Source organism: Thamnophis elegans, chromosome 2, assembly GCF_009769535.1.
Source record: "Thamnophis elegans isolate rThaEle1 chromosome 2, rThaEle1.pri, whole genome shotgun sequence".
NCBI lineage: Eukaryota > Metazoa > Chordata > Lepidosauria > Squamata > Colubridae > Thamnophis > Thamnophis elegans.
The window spans coordinates 145,813,603-145,838,230 of NC_045542.1; the positions used below are offsets into that span (position 1 = coordinate 145,813,603).

General features: G+C 44.3%; 2 protein-coding genes across 2 annotated transcripts in view; one reads left to right on the forward strand and one right to left on the reverse strand.

Annotated features, from left to right (window-relative positions):
* The window catches only part of GABBR1 (gamma-aminobutyric acid type B receptor subunit 1), a 208,009-nt gene extending 198,833 nt beyond the window's left edge, over positions 1-9,176 (forward strand). The window contains exons 19-24 of the mRNA XM_032208492.1: positions 810-917; positions 4,501-4,594; positions 5,943-6,070; positions 7,204-7,332; positions 7,799-7,942; positions 8,853-9,176. Of these exons, the coding sequence (XP_032064383.1) occupies positions 810-917; positions 4,501-4,594; positions 5,943-6,070; positions 7,204-7,332; positions 7,799-7,942; positions 8,853-9,098 (849 nt within the window). The 3' untranslated portion in view covers positions 9,099-9,176. The remainder of the gene's footprint in view (positions 1-809; positions 918-4,500; positions 4,595-5,942; positions 6,071-7,203; positions 7,333-7,798; positions 7,943-8,852) is intronic.
* A 3,275-nt stretch (positions 9,177-12,451) lies between these two features.
* On the reverse strand, positions 12,452-22,973 carry RNF225 (ring finger protein 225). Its single transcript, XM_032208531.1, has 2 exons — positions 22,838-22,973; positions 12,452-15,724 (listed from the first exon to the last, which is right to left on the reverse strand). The coding sequence occupies exon 2, from the start codon at positions 15,590-15,592 to the stop codon at positions 14,888-14,890; it is 705 nt and encodes a 234-aa protein (XP_032064422.1). The 5' UTR covers positions 15,593-15,724; positions 22,838-22,973; the 3' UTR covers positions 12,452-14,887.
* Positions 22,974-24,628: the final 1,655 nt, after the last annotated feature.

A 24,628-nucleotide genomic window follows, 5' to 3' on the forward strand; every position in this document is an offset into this window, starting at 1 on the left:
GGAAAATAATCAAACAAAGCAGCATGACCTAGGCTTCCCAAGGGCATGAAGCAAACTCCTTGTCCCAACAAAAGCCCTTTTTATTCATTTTATTCACTGTGAATTCTTCTCATTCACATCCAGCAAAATCGTTCAAGGGTGAATTTACAGTCACAGACCTTATCTGGCTTGGAGATCAGCCAGGCCAATAGCTGCAAAACTTGGCAAGGAGTCTCGGAGAGTCTCGAACCAATTAAGCAAACTAATTGTCTCCTGCAAACTCCACTCCCCCTTCGCTCCTCTTTTATTTCCTCTGGGAGGGGCCATTCATCGTCCACCTGTGGCCTTACTCCCAAGTTGGCCCCTGTTCTTTAGCTGTTCCCTTCATCTGGCAACTCTGCACATGCGCACATTGGGAACAGGATCCAGCTGTTCATCTTCCTCACTGATGTCTGACTCTGAATGCGGCTGATAACTGGCATACGGCTCTGGCTCCCTCTCTGCCTCCGACACAGAGCCCTCATCAGAGCCTTCCCCAGGCTCCAGGCCTGGCCCATGTTCCTCTCCAACCTCCTCACTGTCCAAATCTGCTGCCAGCACTGCTGGCCACTGGCGGGCCACAACAATTTCCATAGTACCCAATAATACACGATTAAAGACATTGGGTAAACAATAATAATTATTGCAATTGACTAGATGGATGCATGGCCGGAAAACTCAAGGCAGCTTGAATTTGTGGCCTCCATGATCCGTGAAATTTCATATATTCCATTCCATCCCTTTGAGTGGGTTCAGCCCTCAGTTCTTTCTCTCCTTTTTTTCCCCCACAGACTTTGGAACCCTGGAAACTCTATGCCACTGTTGGATTGCTTGTCGGGCTCGATTTTGTCATCTTGGCTATCTGGCAAATAGTTAACCCACTGAAACGCACAACAGAGGTAACATCCTAAGCGGGCATCATTCCAAAACAAGCTATAGGTTCAAGGATTCCAGTTGACAGGGCCAGTTTGTTGTTGGTACCATTTGTACCAAGATAGGTAAAATAGCCATTTTTAAAAATTCCGTGGAGAGTACAACTGTTTTTCTATTATTAGCCCACAAAGTTTTAGTGAGATAAACAGGGCAAAATTATGTTAGCCTGGACCAGAAGGTCTGTCTTTTCAGCAGTGAAGTGTTGCTTTATATAAACATGCTTCCCCATTCTTCAAAAGAAGATTCCGCATTCCTATTAGATCAATGAAGGGAACCTTGTGGCCTCCCACTTATTGTTATTTGTAATGTCCCTCTTCACTGGCCCTGCAGGCTGGAGGTCCTGTAAGGTGTCATTCTGGAACCACAGAGGGGACTACTAGTCCCATGTTACTGGAGATGGTTCTCATTCCACTGACCACTGTTCTTTTTTTTTTAACAGAAAAGCCCAACATTTGCAATCAAGCTTAACACTAAATTTGAGGCCAGGACATTGAGAATTTTTATTGCTGCCTTAGGCATGGAATAAAGTGAGTGAGTGGATCAGTCACTTTTTTCATGGCCTTAGGAAGAAGGCAGTGACAAATCTCCTCTGAAAGTTTTGGCAAGGAAACTACATAGATTTGCCCATGTAGTCACCAGGAGTCAGGGATGGACAATAACTAAAGCAGGTGTTTGTCCTAATGTATTGTAGGAAACTCTCTTGGATGCCTATCTCATTATCTCTCCTCTACCACCCAGTTCCTCTGCTTCTTCCCTTAAAACATAGCCCCATAATCTCCCATACATTTGCTGCCTCTTGTTTTTGAGTGTGCCCCCCCCCCCAACCCAGTATCAGTGCTGGCTGCATTCACATGATACGCTTGCCTTAATCATGATTTAAGCAATTCGCTATGTTTTGGAATTGGTACAGCAATACTTGCTGGCCCAACCAACAGGGAGAGTTGTAAGCAGAGGAGACTTTTGTAAACTCACCTTATTGACTCTCAACATCTGAGTCTTGAGTTTTACAAGCTCCTGCTAATTGCTGGCCTTGACTGTCTAACTGCAGTTGTAGATATCATGTAGGAGATCACGTAGTTGATCCTTCCCTCAGGCTCAGCCTCGTCATCTCCTATATCTCACCTCTTCGGTATGTCCCTGCAGTTTCTTCTCCTCTTCCATTATGTCAATCTCTTGAGAAGGTTGTTTTTTCTTCCTTGTTTCCTTTCCTTTCCCATTCTTGGCAATTTGTCCATAGCTTGGTTGAATTGTGATTCCCAGTGTGAGTTGGAATATATAGACAGTCCTTGACTTATGACCACAATCAAGCCCAAAATTTATGTTGCCAAGTATGTTGTTAAGGGAGTATTGTAGAGGTGGGTTCCTACTGGTTTGCCCGGTTTAGCCGAACCAGTAATGGTATGCCGCCCTGGGTTGCAGAACTGGCAGCGACCCAGGCTGGCCACACCCCCGAACTGGTTCCCCAGTTGCCATCATAACTTTGAACAGTCACTAAACAAATTGTTGTAAGTCACGTTATATGTGAAGACCTATTCCCAGGATCCTTTCCTTCTTTGACTGAATGTAATATAGGACTTATGGTTCTGGGAAGCAACTAAAACGTCAGTGTTCCTTTCTCCCTGACCTAATAGTATATCACGAGGGTGCAAGTGACAAAACGATCGTTGTGAAATATGGACGCAAACTGTTCTTTCGCACGTTCATCATGATATTGCATGGAGATGAGTAAGAGACAGATGTTTGCAATGTGATGTCACAACACCCATTTCCTCATGTTGATGAAACCATCCAATTTTGCAGGTGCCTCTGCATCACACCTATAGGGAGCCTGGATGCTATAGAGCAAGCCACATATTTCTCTAAAACCAACTTATTAGAAACTCCTCTTTTTCTAAAGTATATATGACAGCTGTTGCCCTGTAATTTTGAGCTTGAAGCTATCCCAGTTACATATAAAGCGAGATGTGTAAAGGCGCGGCAATTTAAGGTATAAAAGGTGTGTGTGAAAGAGAAAACGCTGCTAACTTTCTTACAGAATTTTACTTAAGATTATTTTTTAGCTGGGCGCTTGTTATTAAGAAAAGAAACTTGAAAGCAGAGCAAGGGAAATGGCCACAAGACAAAAACTTGCCCATATGTCCTTTTTGCATGTTAAATGTACCACTAGGTGGCTTTGTGTCGCAGTGGTTAGAGTGCAGCATTGCAAACAAACTCCACAACCTGGAGTTCAATCTTGGCAGGGCTAAAGGTTATGTCAGCCTTCCATCCTTCCGAGGTTGGTAAAATGAGAAAACAGATTGTTGGAAGCAATATGCAAATAGCATTTACTGTTTGAGATGACCAGGCTGAGCCCGAAGGAGGGGTGAAATGCATCATCAGTCTTGAGTCTCTTCAAACCCACCTTGAATTCTGTTGACTCTTATCTACTGCCTCTTTGTACTAAATATTCTTATAGAGAGTATAAGCATGCATTAAACTTTTATATTCATCCGAAGTGCCTGGAATCCTGATTTTCCATGCTTGATACTTACATTGTCAACTGCCCAGAGACTTCTATAACATATTATGGGGCAGTATGTAAGCCTAAATGCTATTGCTGTGGTTAAATTCAGAGGTGGTATTCAGCAGGTTCTGACCAGTTCTGGAGAACCAGTAGCGGAAATTTTGAGTAGTCCAGAGAACTGGCAAATACCACCTCTGGCTGGCCCTTCCCCCATCTATTCTCTGCCTCCTGACTTCCAACTGATCGGGAGGGAATGGGGATTTTGCAGTAACCTTCCCCTGCAGTGGGGTTGGAATGGAGATTTTACAGTATCCTTTCTCTGCTACACCCACCAAGCCACGCCCACAGAACCGGTTAGTAAAAAAAATTCAGTTCCACCACTGGTTAAATTACAGTTTTACCCTCTTCCACACCCTTCTTTAGAAAAGAGAATATCAGGATTGAACTGTGAGGTCCTGGTGCTCTCTAAGCTTGGTTGTTTTCTTGCAGGTGTTTTATTACCCAACTAAGTAACGTTGCGTAACATCAGTGCTAGAAGGGAGTGGAGTTTGCTGTCTTTTCATATAGCTTGTCCTGCCAGTGTTGCTGAAGGGGGTGGTTTTTCTCCTCGGTGGTTTCTTGATTAGGGTATTCCTTTATACATGCTTCTTTATATTCTTCTTTATACTGATGTGCTTGAGACATGTATGTATGTATGTATGTATGTATGTATGTATGTATGTATCTCTGTGTGTGTGTGTGTGTGTATGTATGTGTGTATATATATATATATATATATATATATATATATATATATATATATATATATATATACACACATATACATATACATATACATATACATATACATATACATATATATATATATATATATATATATATATATATATATACACACACACATACACATACACATACATACATACATACATACATACATACACATATATATATACATTTAACAGCATACCTTGGCTTATTCAGTTTATTATCTGCTTCGGCTCTTCTGCTTCCAATGTTTTCATCCTTTCTCCCCCCCCCCAAAGGAATTTACCAAAGAGGAGCCTAAAAGTGACATTGACGTGCTGATCCTACCCAAGCTGGAGCACTGCAGTTCTGAAAAGATGAACACTTGGCTGGGTGAGCCTCTCCAGGAAAAGAAGGGTGTTTGTCCCAAAGTCCACTTCTGCTCATCTCCAGGTTTTGGTGTCCTTTTCTCTCCTGGGCTAGCCCTGCAACACTGCCCAGTCCTGCCTTAGTTCAGAACTGGACAACTCAGTCACTTTCTTGCATTCTGGATTGAAGCTTGGTGTCCTGAATATTTTTGGGTCCTTGTCTACTGCCCAATCTCGCCCCCCCCCCAGGTGTTTCATCTGCACACGTGTATTTTACCATTCCTAGTAAAATAGATTGTCTTAGGAAATTGGGGAGGAAGTGCTGGAGGGCTGAAAAACAATGTAGGTGAGGAGAGAATACAATACAATACGATACGATACGATAGCAGAGTTGGAAGGGACCTTGGAGATCTTCTAGTCCAACCCCATGCCTAGGCTGGAAACCCTATGCCGTGTAGTCAGCCAAGTGGCTCTGCCAAGAATACTGGGCATGAATTGCATACCATTTGGTGCTCTCTCTCTCTCTTTGTTACATTTGGTTTGTACTCAATGATCGTTGCTGGGGGTTTTTTTTTTACACTGTTTGGAAGCTGATTAGACAACCCTTCCTCCATCTGGTACTTTGAATACAAGGACCAACAATTAGGCTACCTGGAAGTTTGGGGAGATTTAATCATTGGAGGAGAGGGGGGAGTTAAAATCCTGTTAAAATCTGTGTGTCAGGGTTCCAAATAACACCTCAACAAAAGAAGACTCTGAGGCATGGGTTCCCTCAAAGCTCCATTGTATTAGAGATGTCATATTGGCACATCTAGGAAAACCCGAATCTGAAAGTTTCCAGGTTTTTCCCACCCAAAAGAAAGTCCAAGCCCCTTTCCCTGCACCCACATGTCCATCACATGGCCCAATGAGGCACCATCCAAAACTGGAGATGTAGTCACCTCATGGCAGCTGCAGGGCAAGGTGTCCTTGACTCTCTGAGAAAGGAATATTATTTTGACTATATATCACCCATACTCCATATAATCCCCCCTCCTATTTTCCCACAGTAGAAACTGTGGCAGGCCTGAAGGCCCAAATGTAAAAGATGGCTTCCAGGTCTGACACCTGGAATTTTCTTTCAATTTCAATTTTCTTTTTGATTCTTGCTTTATTATTATTGTGCTGCTTTTTTCTTGTAAACCTCCTTGAATGTTTCATAAAAGAAGCCAGCTACCTACTACCTAAAGAGTGAGAGAGTGAATAAGAGTGGGTGGGTGGGTGGGGAGGGCAGAATCTACCGCCAGCCTTTCAAGGGTTGTTCCCCCCTACACCCACCCTCCTGTTGGGACCTCTTCCCCTTCCGCCCTCTTCACACTTCTCCCTCCCCACAGGTATCTTCTACGGCTTCAAGGGTCTGCTCCTGCTTTTAGGCATCTTCCTGGCCTATGAGACAAAAGGAGTCTCCACAGAGAAGATCAATGACCACCGAGCTGTGGGCATGGCAATCTATAATGTGGCTGTAAGTGGTTTGTTTCCAATGATTGACAATCATCTCTGCCAATTGAGCACCGGAGTGCAGCAGTGAAGCTTGAGAGTACAAGTACTTTGAAGAGTGTTCCGTTCCTCTTCAGTCTAAAGAGAAGGAAGAAGGAAGAAGGTTTGGGCCAGTAGGGTTCAGAATGCAGATTGGCCACTTCTAATTTGCCACAGAGTTGTCTTGTTTTGGGCTACTTTGCCTCACACTGGGGGTTGCGTATAAGATCTCTTTTTGTAAGGAGCAAGGAAGATGATCTTCACATATATGCAAGCTCTGTTGCCAAGGTAACAAGCAGTAGAATATTTTTTTTAAAGTCCAGGATGTCTAGATAATGTTTGGAAGTGGCAGATTCACTGAACTATAAGAATACTTTAAGAATAGAATGGAGCAGAGTGGAGTGGAGAATGGAATAAGAATAGAATAAGAATGGGATGGGATTGAATTCTTTATTTGACAAAGTGTGATTAGACACACAAGGAATTTGTCTCCAGTGTATACGTTCTCCATGCAAAACAACGGAATAATTATCATAATAATGATACCAATAAGAGAAAGCAGTAAAAAATATAAGGAGGATAATAACGACAATACAGTCATACTATAAGGGTAAATATACTTTATTTAGTATATTCACCAAATTTATATTTAGAATTTAGAATTTTAAATTTATAGTACATTTAGAAAGAGTAGGAGATACACCCAGACTTGGACAATTCTGTTATTATACCCAATCTCAATCGAAGTAGTTTTAACCTTTCTGTAGAGTTGATTCCCTAGTGTGTGGCCTCCCCTGTGGGGTTGGCACTTTTGGGGAGGAGTGTCTGAACATCAGTCAGGAAGCTTTGCTTCCCAGTGTTTAGAGTTGCAGTGATAACCATCTGCTTTCAGGAAGCCAAGCTGTCCTGTTGGATGATGTCAAGGATATTATCTCTCCTTGGCCATAGGGGCCGGGCGAGCCTTAAAGGCTAGAAGCAAGTTTCCTACAATGGCTAGAGAATTCTGAGAGTTGAAGTCCACACGCCTTCTGTTTGTCAAGGTTGTAAAATCCTGCTGTAGGACTTCCTGGGTGTGCTTTCCGGTGTAAGCTAACAGCCTGGAGCCTCTCCCTCTTGTAGGTGCTGTGTCTTATCACGGCCCCCGTAACCATGATCCTCAGCAGTCAACAGGATGCTGCCTTCGCCTTCGCCTCCCTTGCCATTGTCTTCTCCTCTTACATCACACTGGTTGTGCTGTTTGTGCCCAAGGTAAGTACTTCTCCTCTGACACCGTTTAAGTCATTCTCTAGCTCAGGACTGGACAATTAATTTTCCCAAAAGGGCCGCCTGAGACTGGGGACTATTGTGGAGGGCCAAACCAAAAGAGCTGTGAAAGGGCATAGGTATGCATGCATGCACATATGTAAATTGGGGAAAAAAATAATCCCCTTCAAAATAAAAGCAATGCAGTTGTATTGCATGCATGGCGTACACTTACTTACATTGGATTTCTAATTTTCAATTGACTTCACATGGGCTGGACAGAGACAGCCGAAGAGCCAGATATGACTCAGGGGGCTGTAAAATGCCCAGATCTGCTCTAGCCCATCCCAGACAATGGCCTTCTCAGGAAGGGAGCTGAAAAAGTAGAGAAGCGCATCTGGTCTTCTTGTTCTGGCTGTCTTGTGCAGCCCTTCCCTAGCCATGAATTGCAGAAGTGTGGTTCTTGCTTCAGATGCGGCGCCTCATCACCCGGGGAGAATGGCAGTCCGAGCAGCAGGACACCATGAAAACTGGCTCCTCCACCAACAACAATGAGGAGGAGAAATCGCGGATGCTGGAGAAGGAGAACCGCGAACTGGAGAAGATCATTGCCGAGGTGGGGACCATGTGTGACTTGGCAGGGGGAAGTCAGGAAGGGATGTTTGGCCCTTCCTTGCATTGCCATTATATTTTCTGCCCAAGCTTATAATGCACAGTAGGGGCTTTCTTGGATCCTCTTGGGGCAGAGAGCAAAGCCATGATGAGAGGGGGCATGTGATTTCTTTCTACCTGACTTTAGGGGGGGGGACAGTTTCTTTCCTCAAAATTGTGGGAATCTCCATTGTGAATGTTTCCAGTGATCATTGGATAATGCAACCCTGGAGGTACAAATTGGCCACCTATAAAGACTAAGAATGTGGCACACAACACTGCTTACTATTCAGGAGCACCTTCCACACTCTTCTTAGAATATACTATTTTAGAGCCACGGTGGTGCAGTGGTTAGAGTGCAGTACTGCAGGCTACTTCTGCTGACTACTGGCTGCCTGCAATTTGGCAGTTCAAATCTCACCAGGCTCAAGGTTAACTCAGCTTTCCATCCTCCCGAGGTGGGTAAAATGAGGACCCAGATTGTTGGGGGCAATAGGCTGACTCTGTAAACCGCTTAGAGAGGGCTGCAAAAGCACTATGAAGTGGTATATAGGTCTAAGTGCTATTGCTAATAGAAGTCTACAGAACTGAGCATAAAAGAGTAGGCAAACTGAGCTTCCTTTTGATTGTTGGGCAGCCTCCTTGGAAGCAAGTTTGGTTTTGGGGTGGTCTTTTTGTGTGGGGAGGATTGCAGCTGCCTCCTCCTTGTATCTAATGGAATATAAGTTGAGAACAGATCCTGGAGAAAAATCTATTATGTGGCCATTGAGAGTCAACACTAACTTGATGGCACATGATCAGTCCTCCTGTGCCAACATCCATCCCTTCCACCAGGATGCTTCATAGACCTTCCCTCCCTTCTTCCTCCCCGACAGAAAGAAGAGCGTGTCTCGGAGCTCCAGCAGCAGCTGAAAGAGCGGCAGCAACTGCGTTCCCGGCGACGCTCCTCCAACTGTGCAGCTGACAACCATTTCAACAACTCAGCTTCAGCTTCAGCAGCCACCGGCCCCAACCTTTACCAGCCCAGCCTGCCTCTCGTCCGTTGCTTGGTGGCTGAGCAGGCTGACAAGCTGGGACGCAACAACTGTGATGGGAGCCGTGTCCACCTGCTCTACAAGTGAAGGACCTTACAGACATCTGGAGAAAGGGAGAGTAGGGCTTTGCTTGGGTAGCGGGGGTGGGGTGGGGAGGCGAATGGGCATCTGGTGGGTGGGGACTCTGTACAGCTGGCTGGGAAGTGGCTTCTTTTTTCCCCTAAAAGAACGAAAGGAAAAGGAATCATAATCCCTAGTCTTTGTAAAATATCTTCGTGTCTGTCCATCTGCTTCCCCTGGAGCCTGGAATCCAAGTGGAAAATCTGGAGATTTATTTTAGAAGTAGGGAATCTCAAGGATAACCACATCTACACTTCCCGCCCCCACCCTCCACATCTCACTACTCTTTAAGTGTCACTACTCGGGAAGGGAGCGACTGGAAACATGGTTGCTATAAACCCAAACTCTCCGTCTGCATGCCGTGGGTACTTGCAGGAATATGAGCGAGAAGAAATTCAGACTGAAAGGAGCATTGAAAACTGGTGGAGTTTTTGCTCCTCTGTAAACTTACCTAGATACAGGTACCAGTAGATACAGATACCAGTAAATACAGCATTCGGGAACACCAATTTTGTATACAGTTGAGTTTTGATGTGGCAGTTGTATTGCGTTATTGATAATCATACCATAATTCACAAGGGTCTTCTTTACAACAAGGACATTTTTTCCCTGTTTTCGCTGCAACCTGATCATTTGCAAAAGGGTCTTTATTGCAAGCCAGTCGGTGGCATATTCTTCCTGCAGCAGACCATTGAGTCTCCTAAACATTTTGGCATGAAAAAAAATCTCTTTCATGTACCCCCCCCCCAAAAAAAAAGAGTTCCATATTGTTGGACTGGAATGCATTGATTATGTACGTGATCAAAAGCACTTAACTTAGTTTCCCGATCTGATTCTGGCTGCCAATACAAGCAGCTGCATAAATGCGCAACCTGGCTGGCTCTGACGGTAGCTGTATTGCACATCATAACCAGGTCTCATTTTAACCTCTGCTGTCCTTCCTGTACAATCAGAGTGGAGTACCAGCTATGTAAAGGGGGCCACATCTATGTAAAGGTGAAGCATGATGCAATGATGCAGGTGAAGGTTTAAAGTCAAAGGGGAAAATTTTAAAGGTGAAGGTGGAGCCCTTGTTCAGAGATACAGGCTTTTGCTAGAGACACGAGAGGGAACATATCAAGTAACTTCCTTGTCCAGATGGTAATTAATTAACCACGCGCTACGCCTTGTAGCAGAGCTCTTAAGAAAGCAAGCACCGTTCCTTGGATATGAGGGGATGGGCACTGCCTAATGCGAGGAGGTGAGTTTGGAGTCGTTTCTACAACTATTGCAGTTCCCACTCAGCAACATCTCATGTTTGGAAGTGTGACCTCGCTTTGACCCTGGGCCATGGAGAATTTGTAGGCCATATTTAATTGCCATTATTGCCTTCATCTTGGTTCATCTAAACAAGGAATGTAGGATGTTGGAGCTACAGTGAAGTCAAGGATTGGCTAGGTTGCTGATGAACATTAGGGAACTGGGCCCAACAGTCTGACGAATGTATGCGCCTCTGCATGCAGAATGCACACTCGTGTGCCAGGTCCTCCCCATGCTTTTCCCATTTGGAGCACGTTATTGTCCCAGCAGATATAGGAAAGTGATGGGTGCTGCCTAGGATGGTGAGGGAAGCCCAGATGCCTGCCAGATTTTTCCACCAGTATACAGATGTTCTTTAGTAAAATTATACCATATGAAATATGTTTCTGTGTGTCATCTGTGGACGGTATGAACGTTGTGGTGCTGTTCTACACCCAGTGACAACTTGAGCCCTGCACAATGGGGTGGAGCAAAGGAAATTCTCTTTCATGAAAGCAATTTTGGTGCCATCTATGTTTCTCCCGCAACTTGTAGGTACAACCTGTTCATTCTTACACAGGTACTCCTCGACTTCAGTGACCGTTTGACATTACGACAGCCCTGGAAAAGTGACTTTTGACCATTTTTCACACTTTTAACTGCTGCAATGTCCCAGGGACATCCCCTTTTGTGACTTTCTGAGAAGCGAAGTCATTGGGGAAGCCAAATTCACTTAACAACCGTGATTTACTGAGCTGCGGCAAATGAGGCAAAATTCAAAATTCACTTAACTTTCTTGGCTTAGCAATGGAAATTTTGGGCTCTCTTGTGGTGTAAGACACACTTGACCGCATGTATAGGAAATCAATGCCTGTTACTCCAGAGCATCTCTATTTAGCAATGTAGCACCATTTAAAAGGTTTGGCTTAGTGTACCAACTTTGACTGTTAACTGTACTTCTTGGGAATGAGGGAAGGGCAAGCCGTTAGGCCCTGAAGTAAGTTTCACTGGGGTTCTCTTATAAGTAAGTTCATGAGAACGTAGAGCCTAGAAAGAGAGGAAAAACCCCTTCTGGTGGGCTTTTAAAGTTGATTAAGAAACATAGCCAGTTAATGCCAACCATAATTGGCTGCTTCCGCAGACCTGTAAAAACGATGTGTTTTGAGAAAGTAGGTACACTTGGACTGTTTCCAAATTGTTCTCACTACTTTAAAGGAAAAGCTAAGCCTCCCACTAATACCTAACTCGGAGGGTGTGGGTGTGGGTGGGTGGTGTTGAAAAGCTTTCTTGCTGTCACAGAGCCAAAGAAGCAAAGGTGTGTGGCTAGACTACTCTGGAAAGCCTCTTTTAAAATATAGCCTTAATCTCTGCCGATGAATGAACAGATGAATGAGCCCAGTAGCCCTAAGGAGAAAGAAGATCGTTTATCTAATAATGGCCAGCTCCTGGAGTTAAAACAGCTATGGAAAATGGCAATGTAGTAGAGATTGATGGAGGTCATGTGAGCAGCCCTGGCCAGCACTCTTGCTCTGTGGCTGCCAAAACTGTGTCCCAGGACTGTTCTTCAGTATAGTTAGAAATTAGTCCATTTTTATATACTGCAGACATCACTCTCTGGAGATTAAAGGTAAGATTTAACTGAAGTTGGACAATTATTTTAACTCCTTAGATAGGGGGCAACCAGAAAGATTGATTAGAAACTGCCAGGAGCTAATATTACCTCAACTTCCTGCTTATCCAAAATGAGCAGTTTCTTCCCCATTAAAAAAAGGAGTCTTAGAAGTTCCTGTTTGTAGTGGTTGAGGTATTTTTAAATTATATTTTTATCCCTTCATTACTGTTACATAACTCAAGGCAACAATATTCCTTCCCTTATTTTCCCGCAACAACCACCTTGTGGGTTAGGCTGAGGGAGAGTGACTGGCCCAAAATCACCCACCTTAGGTTTTCAGGCTTAAGGGAGGACTAGAACTCATAACTTGATTTCTAGGCTGGCACTTTAATCACTAGGCCAAACTGGCTCTCAATATACATTTATATACAGGATTTCGAGGTACAGAGTAATTGGGTTTTCCTCCATAACAACATTCTGGATTCCATCCTCCCAGGCGTTGTTGTCTTGCATTTGCCCATATGAATCAACATTTTAATAAATACAGTCAAGTAGACACACACACAAATAGCTAAATAGCCTCCACAAGCAGAGCCTAGCGTGCTGATTCTGATGTTCTCTACTGCAATGTTTCTCAACCTTGATTGCTTTAAGGTGTGTGGATTCCAATTCCCAGAGTTTTGAAATCAGAACACAGATTTTAAAGCCTTTAAGGTTACGAAACACTGCTATGTTATGTATATCTTTCATCTATTCGTGAGCTTAGAAGTTATGTTTAGATTACTGAAAAGAATAATTTGCTTGAGGGAAAGGGAGAGGTCAAAGGAAAAATAAAAGCTACCCAAGGAAGACAATTCATTTAGATCCCCAGTAGCAATGATCAATTCATCAAAATACAAATGCCAATAATTTAGTTGAACTTCAGATGTTAGGCACAGGTATTGATTGATTGGAGACCAGTTTGCTCAGCTCATAGCCAACCATAAAGAGGGGAAAAAATAACATGTTATGAACCCAGAATAAGTTCCCAAGACATACTTCAGAAATCTGTGAAAGTCTTTTAATGGTTATTTGTGATTGCAGACAAAACATTTAAGAAGATTAAACTTCTTGGAGCAATGGGCATAGAGTTCGAGGCTTTTGGACTTCAGTTCTAAATTTCCTTATCACAAGTATCAAATTCTAAGTAGCTGGCCAGTATTTTTACAATTAAGTATTTTTTTAAATAATACAGATGTCCTGTAGAGGGTGGTGAAACAGCTTTGGGGCATATCCAAGAATGAGGTGACCCTGCTACAGAAGTGGCCAGCAACAATCAAAACAAAAACACAGAGTAATTTCTAAGGCACAAAACCTGAAGAGTGCAGAATTTTACTGGCATTCTTCCTTGCCTAACCAATCCGTCCTGTTGTGTTTCAGAGTAATTTGACCTACATTAATTGCCCGTAACTGCTTCTCACTTTATCTGCTGATCTGTGCATTTTCTGCTGCTATTAAACCACAGACACAAAGCCAGATGGTTTTCTTCCCCCAGCCAATTAATAACCACAATCCACTAAAAAAATACGACTCTGAGCTGGAGATAAAATCTCCAAGCCTCTACCACAGGCTGCCTTTGTGTAGGTCTGTTCCACCCCATCTCTCTCCCTCCTTCCTAAATCCCAGTCTCAGGCCTTTATGAACACACAGCAAGTATCTCAGAGCAGGTAAAGCCCTCTACGCTTCACTCCATGTTTGATCTTAGGAAAACCTTGGCATTTTGGATTCCTGCTTTCCATGCTGCTGTTCAGGCCACAGAAGATGAGAGAAAAATGAAGGAGCAAAACAAGCAATAAGCTGGAAGTGACACTCCCACAATCCTTCATTTAGGCTCTTGTACTCCACAAGACTTGACATCTATATTCACGCTTGTCTCATCTCGGTATCTTTGGCAAAGTGCCCTTGACCGAGCCCCACACCAAGTGGATTTTTCTGCCACGCTGCTCCTGTGAGTAGTGGAGCCTGGGCCCAGGAGGAGAGGACAGAAAGCAAAAAAGAAAACACCAAGAACAGTGAAAGTTCAGCTCCCAAGGAAGAATACCCTTTGCCAAAGAAACCTCAATCCCTAGAAGTGATGTGCCCAATCCATTTGTGAAGAAGAACCACAGAGGGGATTCCACCAGCTCTTCAGGAGAAAAGGCCAATGGAAACATCCTCCTCATCTGCTTCTTCCTAAGCTTGTTTTCTAAGAGTTTTACCCCAACATATTCTGCCTCTGTGTTAAATTTCTGATTGGGGAAAAAGTTTGAAGCTGGAGGTGGCTTTGGGCACCTGAAATGTTGTTCCCCTCATCTGGAATGACATATTCTCCAGCCTGGCACCGTCTGACATCTGACTACAACGTCCTGGAGGGGTTGGAGATAATGAACTAGCATGTCTGGAGGGCACCAGGATAAGGGAGGTTGGCAATATTTTAACAGGATGGTGTGTCTCTGCCAAAGTACCAATTAAGTTGGGTTAATGTGCCTCCCTTCTTCTACCAAGAAATTATAACAAGCTCTGTTTTTCCACCAGCCTGTTCCTGTGGGCAATAAAACAGCAAAGGGGGCAACCTCGACCTCTCCAATTCACCTCATGATTTGCTGGTGGGTGGCTGTGAGAGAAAGTGCCATTAGAAGTCCCAAGGAGTGATTCGCCAATAAAGTGCTGGTGGTGCCACAGACTCGAGAGATGAAAGGGATTAGCAGATGAGAGTTAAGCCTTTATCTTCCCATTCATCCTACGCAGGCAATTGGAGGAGCCCCGGTGGTTTCTGGAGAATCTGAAACTACCAGCAGCACAATCATAACAGGTGGATGCAGAAAGGCGGGCAGCCCATCTCTTGGTGTTAGGTTGGAGGAGGATTTATTGGATTAGAGTTGTTTCCCCTAAGGCCTAAACTGTGATTCCCTTTGGGAAATCCTCCCACTGAAATGTACATAGAAGGCATCATGAAGATGTAGATGCCACAGACTATCAAGGCGATAGTGACAAGCAACGCGACCGACAGAGCAGCGTAGAATGGCCAACCCGAGACGGCCAGTCTTCGGGCTGTTCCCGGGGGTGTAGGCCTCCCGACATCAACACTCAAACTGACAGTGTTGAGTGCAGGTCCCGCCTTCGATCCGACTTGAGCCCCGCTTTTATTCCCCGACGGCAAGTAGAGCAAACCCCGCCGACGATCGAAACGCACTGAGCCAGGGGGCACCGGCATGGCGGTGAGCTGCTCCAGCAAGTCACGGCGGGTGGGAAGCCCCGGCAGGCCCTTGCGGGGAGGCAAGACAGTGGGTGCCCGGCAGACGGGGCAGGTGATGGCGTTGACATCCTCTGAGGAGACATTGATGCGGGCCAGGCACTCCAGGCAGAAGACGTGACTGCAGCTCAGTTCCTTCGGCAGTTTAAAGAGCTGGTCATAAGGGGTGAAGCAGATAACGCAGTCCAAGGGGCTGGGCTCAGCATTGGCCGATTCTTCCTTGCCATTCACAGCTTCCTCCTTGGAATCCGAGGGTGGGGCTGAGGGTTCAGGTAGGAAACCGACATTGTGGTGAGCCATGGCGTCACTGGCGGTTGCAATGGGCCCAAACACTGAAAGCCCAAAAGCTGAAAGACTCCGGTGTCATGCTTCAACAATCCACGCTTCCATTCAGCAAATTTCAGAAGAATTGGTCGGGAAATGAGTTGGTTTCTGAGAAGGACAAAGAAAAAGAGGACAAAAGGTCAGCATTGATGATAACGTGCTCCCAAACCACAATGTACCAGGAGCAGACACCTTTTGTCAAGTAGATTCAAAGGGAGGTGCTCCAGTTTGCCTGCAATACCAAGATAAGATACTAAAGCAGGGGAAGAATTGCAAATCACAGCCGCTTTCAAACAGCACAGCCCCGTTCAGTGGAAGACATGTTTTTTTTTTCTTTTGTACATGCAGCTTTTGTGATAGATGCCTGTTGCCACGAAGGCTTTGAATTCGTAATGCTTGGTTAACGCCCAGACTTATTCACCAAGGGCTACAGGTGGCTCAGTCTACAAAATGACAGGTGAAATAGATCAAAAGCCTTCTGCTGACTTATTAATTGCAGCAAAGGTTTATAGGACTTAAAGAGTTGCCAACATCTCATCTTCGCCCTCATCCTCAGCATCTGAACTATTATACTACAGATCTTCTTTTTTCCATCTTTATTCATGTGTGTGCTTCAAGTCATTCTGGATTCCTAATGACCATCTGAACAAGTTCATACACTGTTCTTGGCAATATTTTTGAAAGTTGTTTGCCATTGCTCTCATTTAGGACTTAGAGATACCCCAAATCACCAGCTGGCTTCATGTCCAAGATTAGACTAGAACTCATGAATTCTTTGTTTCTAGCCCAGTGCCCTTAATTACTACACCGAATTGGGTCTGTTATCATAGTCCAAAGATACTTTGCTCACCCTGATCTTAAATGCCAGCTATATCAGCTTTTCTCATTCCACTTCTACTCACGGTAGAAGCTGCTGGCTAGGGAATTCTGGGAATTGAAGTCCATACACCTTAAAGTTGCTGTTATTGAGAAATACTGATCTACATCCTTAGCAGTTCTTCTAATGTTATCCTAGTCTTTTTTTCCCCCTAGCCCTAAACCTTTCATTGCTTTTGTAGCCTCATCCATTAAATAAGATCTAAAGCAGGAGTGTCAAACTCAATTTCATTGAGGGCTGCATCAAGATTGCCTCTGACCTCAGGGGGCCAGGGTGGGCATGGCCACCTCGTTGTCACTCATGTCAGCTTGATGTCACTCGTTTTCGGCCACGCTGGCCTCCTGCAGCCACATGAGCTCCATTTTTTCACTGGAAGAGGGCTGCAGGAGGCCATTGCGGTTGAAAACAGAGCCTGGGAGGGCTGTACGCAGCCCCTCCGAGCTCCATTTTTACTGGCAAAGGCACCACGGGTTGGTCCTTCGCTGTCTCCCCTCAGGCCAGCTCTAAGCATCCTGCAGGGTGGATCCAGCTCACTGCCCTTAAGTTTGACACTCCTGATCTGAAGGATTTAGAAGATGATCTAAATTAAGAAATTATACTTTGCAGCATCTCCTGTGGGGAAAAAATAAGTAGAACCCAAATACTGATGGTTAGAAAAGCTGCTCCATGAATTATCTTTCACTGAGCAACTAACTACTCATCTGTGTGACAAATGTGGCGTAACTGAGAAATAAGGGACATTTCAATAAAATTGCATGACTTGATATTTACAGCAGTCAGGTTCTCAAGTCACACATCAGCATCTTAAGAGAAAAGCATAACTTGCTTGTACCTTCTGGATTACTTTTGGAGAGAGGCTGCAAGGCCAAAAGACAATGTAGAGAGATCATTATCTGCATTGGATGAGAAAGGGGGGGGGGGGAAATCCTCCATGAGAAAGTTTCCGCAGAAGTGCAAAATAGTCTTCACTGGTACTAAATATAAAGGGGGAGGTTATGGGTTGCACAGCCTGACAACGTTCAGGGATGTGAGAGAGAGAGAGACAGACAAAATATAAAGGCTTGCCCACTCATGGATTCAGTCCCACAACAACCTGGAGAACATGCGGGCTGTAAAAAACATAATGTTTGCAGGTGATTCTAATCAATGGTCAACCATCTGCAAAGATGTAGAAACAAAAGAGGAATGACAACTAGGCGATAAGAATACATGGAAAATACAGTTGTTGGACTGTGTCCTCTCAGTTTAGATTTCATTCGGGAAGGCTAATTTTACAGCTTGCAGAGGGATGATTCTGGTATAAGGTGGCATGAATGGAGACTAAGTATGGAGACATTCAATGGTATCAGTATCTTGCACAAGCAAAAATGCCTGGTCCCACCTTAGTATAACACAGGAGCACAAAGCCATTATTGGTCTAATTCACGGGTGTCAAACTCATGGTGTCACATTGCTGTCACATGATGTATCACGTTGGTTAGTTTCCCCCTTTGTGGAACTGGGGTGGGTGTCAGGGATGGGTTTCGGAAGGCACTACTGCCAGTTCGCTTATTCGATCTGTAGGGTGAAGTGGATGCTTTTTCTGTATTTCTCAAGATCAGGGTTCCTTTTTTCCCCTCACAAAGGTCTAGCTATGTGGTTGCTAAGAGTCAACAAGAACTTGGTGGAAAGTCAACAATCAGCCCAGCCTACTTCTTCACAGTAAAAAGGCCAAAGGGAGACATTTCCTCCTGAAATCTTTCCTCAGGACTGAACTAAAACATGAAAGGCTGCATGACAGATACAGGTAGCCCTTAACGTATGACCACAATTGAGCCCGAAATTTTGGTTGTTAAGTGAGACATTTGTTCATTGAGTCTTGCCCCATTTTATGACCTTTCTTGCCATAGTTGTTAAATGAATCACTGAGGTTGTTAAGTTAGTGGCACAGTTGTTAAGTGAATCTGGCTGCTGCCCCATTGACTTTGCTTTTCAGAAGATCGCAAAAAGTGATCACATGACCTTGGGACACAACATTGGTCATAAGTATGAACCAGTTGCCAAGCACCTGAATTTTGATCACAATTTTGAACATGGAGACGCTACAAAGATTGTTAAATGTGAAACATGGTCATAAGTCACTTTTTTCAGTGCTGTTGTACCTTTGAATGGTCACTAAATGAACTGTTGTAAGTCCAAAACTACCTGTATTGGCAAAGTTAGACACAGCCTTGGGCCCCACTGTGGTAAAATAAAAAGGGCACCCCAATTCCTCGGAAGGCTCTTGTTCCTTTTATTGCCCACCACGAGAGATAAAATCTCACATACAAAAGGTTTCATACAGTATATTTGCACAGCCGAGTTCTGAGAATTTTTATGAATCAATAATTTGGTTATGTGAATATTATAGAGCTGTACCATGCATAATGCATTCAAATACATCCTTGTGGCCACAGAATTCAATAATGGGCAATGACCTTTTTGGCAGCGCAGAAAAGGAACAAGAGCCCAACCCAAAAACAATTTATAAAACCATTCTTTTCCCTCCTGTTGAATGACAACTGGGGGGGGGGGGGATCTGGAGGCGTTTCACTATCTGACATTGGTAGAAATAATACTGAAGAGGCATCTGAGTAGACATTAGGAGAATTACCCTGGTAATTACAGCAATTAGAGAGTAATCTAACAGGCTTAAGAGCTGCTATGTTTCCTTTCCCAGGAAAGGAAGAAACTTAAAAACTGCATTTTGCATTATAGATCCTATACTGAGCTGTGGGGATTGGACTAAATGGCCTCCAAGATACACATTTTGGCTCAATAATAGCCTACAACTATTTTCTTCCTGCAATTATTATCCACAAACAATAATCAAACCAATCACAATATAATTTCTTCTTCTTCTAATTATTATCAACAAACGCCTCACCCAACCAATGAGCTAGGATGAAGGATGACCTAAGGTGCCCCTTTGGATCCAAAGTGGGAATCAGATCTTCAACTTTCTGCTAGCCAAATTTGCTCCCACCTCCCGGGAGGAGGAGGAGGAGGAGGGGGAGGAAATACTGTTGCTCAGTTAGTACAGCATACACCTTATGTGCCAAACGTTCCAGGTTCAGGATGTGGCATTTCCCATTAAAAAAGCTCAGCAGATCTGTCAGAAGAGAAGCAATAACGTGGACGGAGAAATAGAGCTGCTCCTCATTTTGGGATATGCAAATGTTGGAGTCAAGGCCAACAGTTGACTTCATAATAACCCTTTGGTCCTCTGTAAACATTTCTTCAGTAGGCAGCAGGCTGATAGAACTGTGCAAGGCATTCTGGGCAGAGCCAGGCAGCAGCTGGTTTGACTATCAGGCTGTGAGGATTTTACATTGACCATTTTTGATGTTATAAGTAGCAATGGCAATAGCACTTAGACTTATATACCGCTTCATAGCGCTTTTACAGCCCTCTCTAAGCGGTTTTACAGAGTCAGCCTATTACCCCCAACAGTCTGGCTCCTCAGAAGCCACGTGGAATCACCATGTATGAGTTTAATAAATAAATTTGCAGTGAATATCAGTCTATTTTTCCGACCTAACTAGAAGAACGAGGGAGGGCATCCAATCTGGGCTGCAAAAAACCAGGTGACCCCTAGATGGAATCATCTCTGCCATCACCTAGCAGCAGTCTGGATTTTGGCAGTCCAGATCTTATCACCTTAGGACAGAGGGATATGTAGTCTCAACAAAAGAGGTAGTTAATAAATAATAAAGGAACCAACTACAGCGTCCAACAACCTGAATCCATTATTTCCTGTAATTCAATTCTGGGCTTTCAGCTGTTGCAGAAATCCAGTTCTTAGCCAGACCTCCAGCAACACAAGGCACTGCAGACAGGCAGGCTATAACTGTAGGGCAGCAACATCTGGAGAGCTGTAGGTTCTTCACCTTTGCTTTACTGGAATTTCCCTTTATCCACCAGCTTTGCAAACTCTCAAACGTGGAACATGTGAAACTACCAGTTTCTAAGAGCTCACTGGCAGCAGTTTTCCAGGTTTCGGACAAGAGTCCTTCCCAGCCCTACCACAGTAGAGAATAGTATTTCCTATGGGAATATAGATCTTCCCTGAGCAGCTTGATCAATAACAGAAACCAGAGCCTTCTGAAAAAGCCTGGGCACGTTGAGAGTATTGGTCAATAACCCATTGGCATTCAAAAGCACTGACCGTCTTGACAGCTCATCAGCTTATTTCAAAGGTTACGGAGAAGGTCAGCTGTCTGAGTAGAGAGGCACACAGGCATCTGCACTTCAGTCAAGAGGGAACCCCTGGGACAGCTGGAGCATCTGTCAAGTGAAGTCTTGGGGAGGGGGAGGCAAAGACAGCAATGCAAGTTAAACCAGAAATTCTCCACACTTGGCCACCTGAAATTTACAGTTCTTGGTACACTTGGTCTTTGCAGATCACTGAGTTTGGTCCTCCCGACAGCTGCTACCTGGAGCTTTCTTGAAAGGCTTCCAAAGAATAATCTTTCTTCTGCACTGGTTTTTTGACAGGGACAAACACACACCAAGGGAAACAGGACAAGCAAGGCATTACCATAGGAGCTCTTGCGGGCATTTCTTAAGGGTGAGGGTGGAGGATTTAAGCCAAAAAGAAGCTCGTCTCTTGTCTCTTGAACTCTTTTTTAAACTAGCACCTGAAGCAACCCAGTATCTGGACACAGGTGACTCGAAGAGACAGAACTCTTAAGGTGACTGCTTCCTACTGCAGGGATTTCTTAGAGTCCAAATTCCCAAGCAAGTTACTTTATTTTTTTAGTTCCTGCTTCCAGATCCAATACAATACTGTATGGCAATGGTTCTTAATCTTTTTATTTATTTATATAAATTATTTACATATAAGTATATCAAACACAGTGTAACCGTCCTGGCGTTTCACTTCCATAGAAACCAAAGTGAAAAACAAATAACATATATACTACTTGCACAGTGCTAGTCTTATACAATTATTTTTGAGCAATGTATTCATTCTAATACATATATAATATCTCATTTCGGGTCTATTTAGCCTAATTTTTTTGTGTTCCAACTCCCACCTCGTGTTTCCAGCCATTGATAAAATCTATTCCATGTGTCATAATATTCTGTCCCTCCTTTGTTTTTTTAATTCTAAAGTTAGTCGATCCATTTCTGTGCATGTTAATATCTTATTATCTCCTTTTATGAAGGGGGATTTTCACTTTTTCATTGCTGTGCATACACCATTCTCGCTGCTGTTAGGATGTGAAGTATTAGGTATAATTGACCTTTTCTTCATCACAGACTTTCTTTTAAATATTATTTTGTGGCCACAAGCCATGGCCATGGACCATCAAGACTTAACTCAAGATTTAAATTGTAACATTTCTTCAAGCCTTCGCAGACGACATCAGGGTCCACAAACCATAGATTGAGAACCACGGCCGTATGGAACATATGAAAAAGTGTGGGTGACAAAGAGTGCCTCTGAGCATAAAATAGTGCGCAGGAATCTTGCAGCACTGAAAAGCTACACAAACCTTCTATAACCAGCATGGGATTTGCTAGAGGATGGGGGTTTTCAAATAACCTGAGCTTCAATGCATTAATTTGAGGAATGTTACCTCTCCCCGAGTCGATGGCGGCACCTGCTTGACCTTGACTAGGGTTGTCAGGTTAGTTTTGGCTGGATCCCTGGAGGAGAAATTTCCCCGGAATCCATAAAATGTAGGCTATAAAGTTGAAAACCACCCACAAAGCAAATACAGGTAAATCCCTTCTATTCTCCTGTTGAGAAAATTGCATGGCCAAGTTCAAGACACACGTAGGTGTTGAGTTTGACTTTACGGTATCAGTACTGAATGAAAAGCAACCACTTCCTCACCCTCAAAGGCCTGGATTAGCCCATTCCAACTTTCCAGTTCGGTAACAGAAATTATCTTGCAAAGCTTTCCTGCACACATGAGGACTAGAAACACGTTCCTTGTGGAGACACTTTTGCTTGATATTCCACTGGCGGGATTCTAAGCAGCAGTTTGAAATTTGGCGTATCCAAATCACTCAGGGCACCTATTCATGGTGTAAAGCAAATGCAAAGCACAGAAGGAGCCAGGGGCCCCCTTCCCTCCAGAAGCCTCTCTAAGGGCATCATTCGCACTCGGTCCCCTAGATTGTGGGTCGAATAAAACTTTCCCACGTCAGGAATGTTTCCCCGACGATATTTGGTCCTGTCTTCCATATGGAGCTCCTTTCAGCTCCCCTAATGAGAAAGCCCGCTTGGTCCCACCGCGGCCAACCCTTGACCTTCTGCCGGGCTCCCGAGGCCGCTGCGGGGCCGGAGCTCCCCACCTCCCTTGCCGCCTTACCCGTCGGGAGACGCAGGCGGGCCTTCCTCGCCTTCCTGCGCGCCAGCTGCTCTGCTCTCGCTCTCTTAGCGCTCCCGGCTTTTTCTGCCGCGCCTCCTCAGCCGTGTGTCGGCCCCGGCCGTTTGCTCTTGGCCACTCCCCGCCACTGGAATCTGCCCCCTGGAGAGAGCGTATTCCTCGGGCACACCCCGTCCGGGTCAGGGCTCCACCTGCTCTGGGGAGCGGCGGGGGTGACCGAGCCGGTACCGCCGCATTCTCTCCCGGGGGAGGGATTAGCTGGCGCGTAATCCTCCTTCCAAGCGGCCCGCGGGTTCTGGCTGACCCTCATCCCCGGCCAAGTGCGGGTTTACGGCCCCTTACTCTCACTCGGGACTCTCCGGGTTCCTAGGAAATCAAACTCCTTGCCGGGGGACCCAACGCAAATCTAGCAGCAGGCAGACGTAAGTAGGTTTCTTTCGCGCCTTCAGGCGTGGGGACTCGATCTGCGGATAACCCTGTTGCGGAAGACGCTTTGCCCTCTGCCCTTCCGATGGGCTTGCAAATTCCGTTCATAATTGTAGAAGCCTCCGGGGGCCGCCTCGGCTTTGCAGAGAGAGCGATGTGTTAGAAATCTTCCACTCCTAACAGACCCTCCAGGAGAACCGGCTTAAATTCCCCGAGACCGCTGCCGGAATTTTCCCAGCCCCGTTGGCTGCGGACAGAAAGAACCTACTCAACGGATCCACCTTTTTTTCGTCTGGCGCAAACACACTTTCCCTGTGATTCACCTAATCACGATTTACTTAATCAAATCGACTTAAGGTTTAGGTTTTTAGCACACCGATTCAACCAGAAATTAATTGCTGAACCACTTGTCCATATACCACATTTCCTTCAGGTCTTAAATTGCTGTAACATACTTAATTTGTCTGAGACTCTGAACCGTAATCCAATCCAATGGGTTGCATTCACACACCGACCACATCCCAAGCCAGAAAGCTAATCCAGTTTAGCAGGTGTTGTGAATTAAGACAGAGAGTAAAAAGGCAGTGAAACTGACAAATTAGTAGTCAAATGTTTGCTTAGAAAGTAGTGGTGCAGCTGGGAAACCTCATGGGGTAACTGGTACAATAGCTGTGTTTGCACTACATGCTTTTCATGTTTAACCACATTTACTTAATCAGCCTAATTTTCATGGTTTACATGGCAAACTGAACTGCAAACTACAGTTGACCCAAAGGAACATAAAGTGAGGACAGACTTAGAAGGCAGGTTTGCCTGCAAAAATCACTAACTTGAAACACACAGAGATTATTGTATAGACATAGGTAGGTGTGTGTCTGTGTGTGTGTGAGAGAGAGAGAGATAAGCAAATAGCATATGTGGAGGCAGACCCTGCAAAATGTCAAGTCATCGTAAATAGCCAAATAGTTCTCTACTTATTAATAGTTTAATACTCTGAAAATACATTTTACTACATTCACCAAAAAAGTTTAAAAAGTCCAAGAATTGTCAATATCCAAAATCTTTGTAATTAATATCATCCAGAGAGAAATTTATTTCTTTATGAAATAACTAGGTAAATGGGATTTTGTTTCTGGAAGTAAGGAGACTAAAATATTTTGGTAATATGATGTTTTTGTCAAATTACTCCAGACTCTAAGATAATTGGTGGGGAAAGAATGCATAAAGGTTGTTTTCTCCTGCGCTCATCTTCAAAGTATCATACAATGAAGTCATTTTAATCTCAGCATGCATGTCCTCTTCTAATCGTAATCTCCCATCCAGTTCAACTCTCCTTCTGCCTCCTTT

Coding starts and splice junctions, on each gene's coding strand:
- RNF225 (XM_032208531.1), bottom strand. CDS start 15,592: ATGGCTCACCACAATGTCGGTTTCCTACCTGAACCCTCAGCCCCACCC.